The 4,739-nt window shown below is 44.2% G+C and overlaps 1 protein-coding gene across 1 annotated transcript; it reads left to right on the top strand.

The window, feature by feature from the left end:
- The first annotated feature begins 2,038 nt into the window (after positions 1-2,038).
- On the top strand, positions 2,039-4,503 carry LOC147459240 (pentatricopeptide repeat-containing protein At4g18520, chloroplastic-like). Its single transcript, XM_086510538.1, has one exon. The coding sequence runs from the start codon at positions 2,066-2,068 to the stop codon at positions 4,268-4,270; it is 2,205 nt and encodes a 734-aa protein (XP_086366664.1). The 5' UTR covers positions 2,039-2,065; the 3' UTR covers positions 4,271-4,503.
- The last annotated feature ends 236 nt before the right edge of the window (positions 4,504-4,739 follow it).

The raw sequence follows: 4,739 nt of genomic DNA, 5'->3' as shown, positions 1-4,739 counted from the left end.
CTGGAATAAGAATATAGTGAACACAAATGCATGAGAGAAGAAAGGAAAATGCACACATTAACTCTCTCCCTTTTCTTCCTCCTCCTCCTCTCTCTCTCTCTCTCTTTCTTTGTCTCTCTCTCTCTCTCTCTCTCTCTCTCACACACACACACACACACACACACACACACAAAAGGCGGTGTGGGCTGGTTTGAAACACTAGTAATTCCTTAAGAGCCGGGTCCCCCTTTGCACCAGGAAGATTAATGGCGTTATCAAAATATTAGAGAATATGTGTCACACAACTAATATGTGAATTTAGTGATATCAAGGGAACATTCTCCTCGAAAGTTGTAATGCAACTAATATTCTCTTTTTCTCTTGTATTACAAAGTACTAGGCCAACCTATCCCATGTAAATTCTTTCTTTATCATAGTAGACATGCACTTAGGGTTATGAGCCATTTAAAGTCATTGCACTTTTAATTCTTCCTTCAGCATCTTTGAGTGGGACTAGTTTTTCTCTTGTTTTTCCTCTTGATGTTCACACATACTCACACACGCTGGCTCGTTTAGATTCCTCACCTTCCTCATTCTATTGCAACCTGGAGTAAAACTCTCGTCGGACATGACGAATTGAACACACGACATCGACGGTCTCAATGATATCCTTTCTCTAACCATCCCACCCAACCACTGACTATGAGGTGACTCTCTAATAATAAAAAAAAGTGTTTCCCAGCTCAATGGCTGTTGGTTCGTTTCTAATTATATTGCCAGAAATCTTCATAGATTCCTCACCTTCCTCATTCTATTGCAACCCGGAGTAAAACTCTCGTCGGACATGACGAATTGAACACACGACATCGACGGTCTCAATGATATCCTTTCTCTAACCATCCCACCCAACCACTGACTATGAGGTGACTCTCTAATAATAATAAAAAGTGTTTCCCAGCTCAATGGCTGCTGTCGACGGCCCTTGCTCCTACTGCTTGGCTTCACGTGGTGCTTGCCACCACTGCCTGCTAGCTACTCATTGTCACTACCAAGTAGCAAAAACCATCGGCCAAGAACCAGGTTCCATCTCAGACGCGCTGAAGCAAAATTCTATGTGCTAACCATCTCATCCAAGCGACGACCTTGTTGCTAGTGCTCCCCTTAGATATTGAAAAAGTCTCTACGCAACCCCTCCTAGGCTCCTGAGATCTTGTCGACGAACGTGGACCTCCGTGCTGCCCCCCCTCGGTGCGCACGCTCCTTGTCATCAACCTTCTTTTCGCTTGTCAATCAAAAACAATATTTGGTGCAAATTCCCATAGATAGATTGTTTTTTGAAGATTGTAGGCACATAATTATTACTCCCTAATGTTGGTAACCCCTACCCTACTATTGGTGTCCCTTTGAAAAATTCATTTGATCTTCATCTTTCCCGCCCTACTTGATGTTTCTAAAATTGCACATACAAAATGGTCCACAGAGATCCTAGACCAATCATGTCACAATACTTCAAGCACCAACCACGTAATGACACGTGCTGAACCATGTTTTCAGGGGCTATTCCACGGCCAAGAACCTCTATTTTTTGTTGGGAAAATAACCAAAATACCCCTCTAATTTGTGGAAATTCCCAAAATACCCCTGATATTTTGTCATAATTTCCCAAAATGCCCCTCAAATTTTCCAAAATTCTCGAAATACCCCTAGTTGTGAGATTAAATTTTTCCAAAGATAAAAAGTTTTGTACCTTTCATAAGAAGAATGATTGTCTATCAATACAAGATACTAAAACTAGAATTTGAGTAGGTTATGTAGGCTTTGGAGATGAATTGCTTCATTATTTTTAGATATAATTGCGCTTTTTCGCGAGGTAATTTGTCACGACAAATTACATGCTAAGCACTCAAAAACGGATCTTGATTGTCAGAAATGAATAAGGAACTGTTAAGCTTGAATAATCCAACCAAAATAGATTTGAGGGGTATTTTGGGAATTTCCACAAATTAGAGGGGTATTTTGGTAATTTTCCCTTTTTTGTTTTTGCACGCGCACACTCGATTCGTTTTTTTTCTCAGCGCCATCTAACATGGAGAGGAAGAGAATGAGTCTCTCTTTTGTGAGCTCGCTCAAAGACTGTGCTAAGAAGAAGGATTTGTACCAAGGCACTAGGATACATGCTCATATTCGCGATCGTGGGTTACTTGAAAAGAACACATACTTAGGCAACGCGTTAGTCAGTATGTATGTCAAGTGCGGTGCACTTGTCAGAGCGCAACAAGTTGTTGATGCGCTTCTTGTCCGGAATGTCGTCTCTTGGAATGCATTGATTGCGGGATATGCCCAACAGGGACAGGGCCAGGAAGCTCTCGGCTGTTTTCAGCGGATGCAAAGAGAGGGCATCTCCCCAAATGCAATCACCTACATTTGCATCTTGAAGGCATGCCACATTATGCAAGACACTGATATGGGGAAAATAATTCACGATGATATTGTTAGTCAAGGGCTGCTGAAAGAAAACGTCGTGCTTGGCAGTGCCTTGGTCGACATGTATGCCAAGTGTGGTGTGCTTCATATAGCACAAAAAGTTCTTAAAGAGCTTCCTGTCCGGAACGTCGTCTCTTGGAATGCATTGATTGCAGGATATGCCCAACAGGGGCATGGCCAGGAAGCTCTGGACTATTTTCAGCGGATGCGAAGCGAGGGTATCTCCCCAAATGCAATCACCTACACTTGCATCTTGAAGGCATGTGGTATTACACAAGACGTTGATATGGGCAAAAGAATTCACGATGATATTGTAAGTCAAGGGCTGTTGAAAGAAAACGTCGTGCTTGGCAATGCCTTGGTCGACATGTATGCAAAATGTGGTGTACTCCATAAAGCTCAAAAAGTGCTTGAGGAGCTTCTTGTCCGGAATGTTGTCTCTTGGAGTGCATTAATCGCGGGATATGCCCAACAGGGTCAGGGCCAGGAAGCTCTGGGCTGTTTTCAGCAGATGCGAAGTGAGGGCATCTCTCCAAATGCAATCACTTACCCTTGCATCTTGAAGGCATGTGGCATAACGCAAGATGCTGATTTGGGAAAAAGAATTCACGATGATATTGTTAGTCAAGGGCTGTTGAAAGATAATATCGTGCTTGGCACTGCCTTGGTCGACATGTATGCCAAATGTGGTGTACTTCATATAGCACAAAAAGTGCTTGAGGAGCTTTCTATCCGGAATGTTGCTTCATGGAATGCACTGATTACAGGATATGCCCAACAGGGGCATGGCCAGGAAGCTCTGGGCTCTTTTCAGCAGATGCAAGGAGAGGGTGTATTTCCAGATGCAATTACCTATGCTTGCATCTTGAAGGCATGTGGCACTACGCAAGATGCTAATATGGGCAAAAGAATTCACAATGATATTGTTAGTCAAGGTCTGTTGAAAAAAAACGTTGTGCTTGGCACTGCCTTGGTCGACATGTATGCCAAATGTGGTGTACTTCATAAAGCAGAGAAAGTGCTTGAGGAGCTTCCTGTCCGGAACATCGATTCTTGGAATGCATTGATTGCGGGATATGACCAACATGGGCAGGGCCAGGAAGCTCTGAGCTGTTTTCAGCGAATGCGGAGTGAGGGCATCTCTCCAGATGCAATCACCTACTCTTGCACCTTGAAGGCATGTGGCACTATGCAAGATGCTGATATGGGCAAAAGAATTTATGATGATATTGTTAGTCAAGGGCTGTTGAAAGAAAACACCGTGCTTGGCCCTGCCTTGGTCGACATGTACGCCAAATGTGGTGTGCTTCATAAAGCAGAAAAAGTGCTTGAGGAGCTTCCTGCCCGTAATGTTTTCTCTTGGAACGCATTGATTGCGGGATATGCCCAACAGGGGCAGGGCGAGGAAGCTCTGGGCTCTTTTGAGCGGATGCGAAGTGAGGGCGTTTCTCCAGATGCAATCACCTACGCTTGCATCTTGAAGGCATGTGGCACTACGCAAGATGCTGACATGGGCAAAAGAATTCATGATGATATTGTTAGTCAGGGGCTGTTGAAAAAAAACATCGTGCTTGGCACTGCCTTGGTTGACATGTATGCCAAATGTGGGGTACTCCAAAAAGCTCAAAAAGTGCTTGAGGAGCTTCCTGTACGGGATGTAATATCTTGGAGTGCATTGATTGCGGGATATGCCCAACAGGGCAAGGGTCAGGAAGCTCTGGGCTGCTTTCAGGAAATGCAAAGAGAGGGCATCTCTCCAAATGACATCACCTATGCTTTGCTCTTGAAGGCTATGCTTACATCTTGAAGGCATATGGCAAAACAATTTCACGAAGAGATTCTTAGTGAGGAGTCGCTGACAGTGCTTGGCAATGCAAGAAACAGAATTTTGGAATATTTTGAGGGTAGAACAGGGTAGCATGCGGTGAAAAAGGAAATGGAGGGAGAAGTAGCTCGCACATGTATGCCATATGTGTTTCTCTAGACTCTTTGAGTCTCCTCTCTCTCTCTCTCTCTCTCTCTCTCTCTCTCTCTCTCTCTCTCTCAGAACAGTGTTTCTGCTTCGCTGCAGTCTATCAATATGGGTGAGGAAAGTTCACGTAACTGTAATGGACGAAATGACTGTGACCTGGTGGTGGGCAGCAGCACACGGTACCTGGTCCACACAGTTTGCATGGACGTTAAACATCACAGGAAGCACTCAGTAATGGCCTGCGGTGTCTGAGCTTTGGGTATTGCAACTTCATGCTGCTGTCATCTTTGGGCAGTCTTTCCAG

This window comes from Adiantum capillus-veneris, chromosome 4, assembly GCF_014529385.1.
Source record: "Adiantum capillus-veneris isolate H3 chromosome 4, ASM1452938v2, whole genome shotgun sequence".
NCBI classification, from domain to species: Eukaryota; Viridiplantae; Streptophyta; class Polypodiopsida; order Polypodiales; family Pteridaceae; genus Adiantum; species Adiantum capillus-veneris.
The sequence above is the reverse complement of the archived record's forward strand: the minus strand, read 5'-3'. Positions and strand labels throughout refer to the sequence as shown.

Excerpts from the sequence above, each read along its gene's own strand:
- LOC147459240 (XM_086510538.1), top strand. The coding sequence starts at position 2,066 with ATGGAGAGGAAGAGAATGAGTCTCTCTTTTGTGAGCTCGCTCAAAGAC.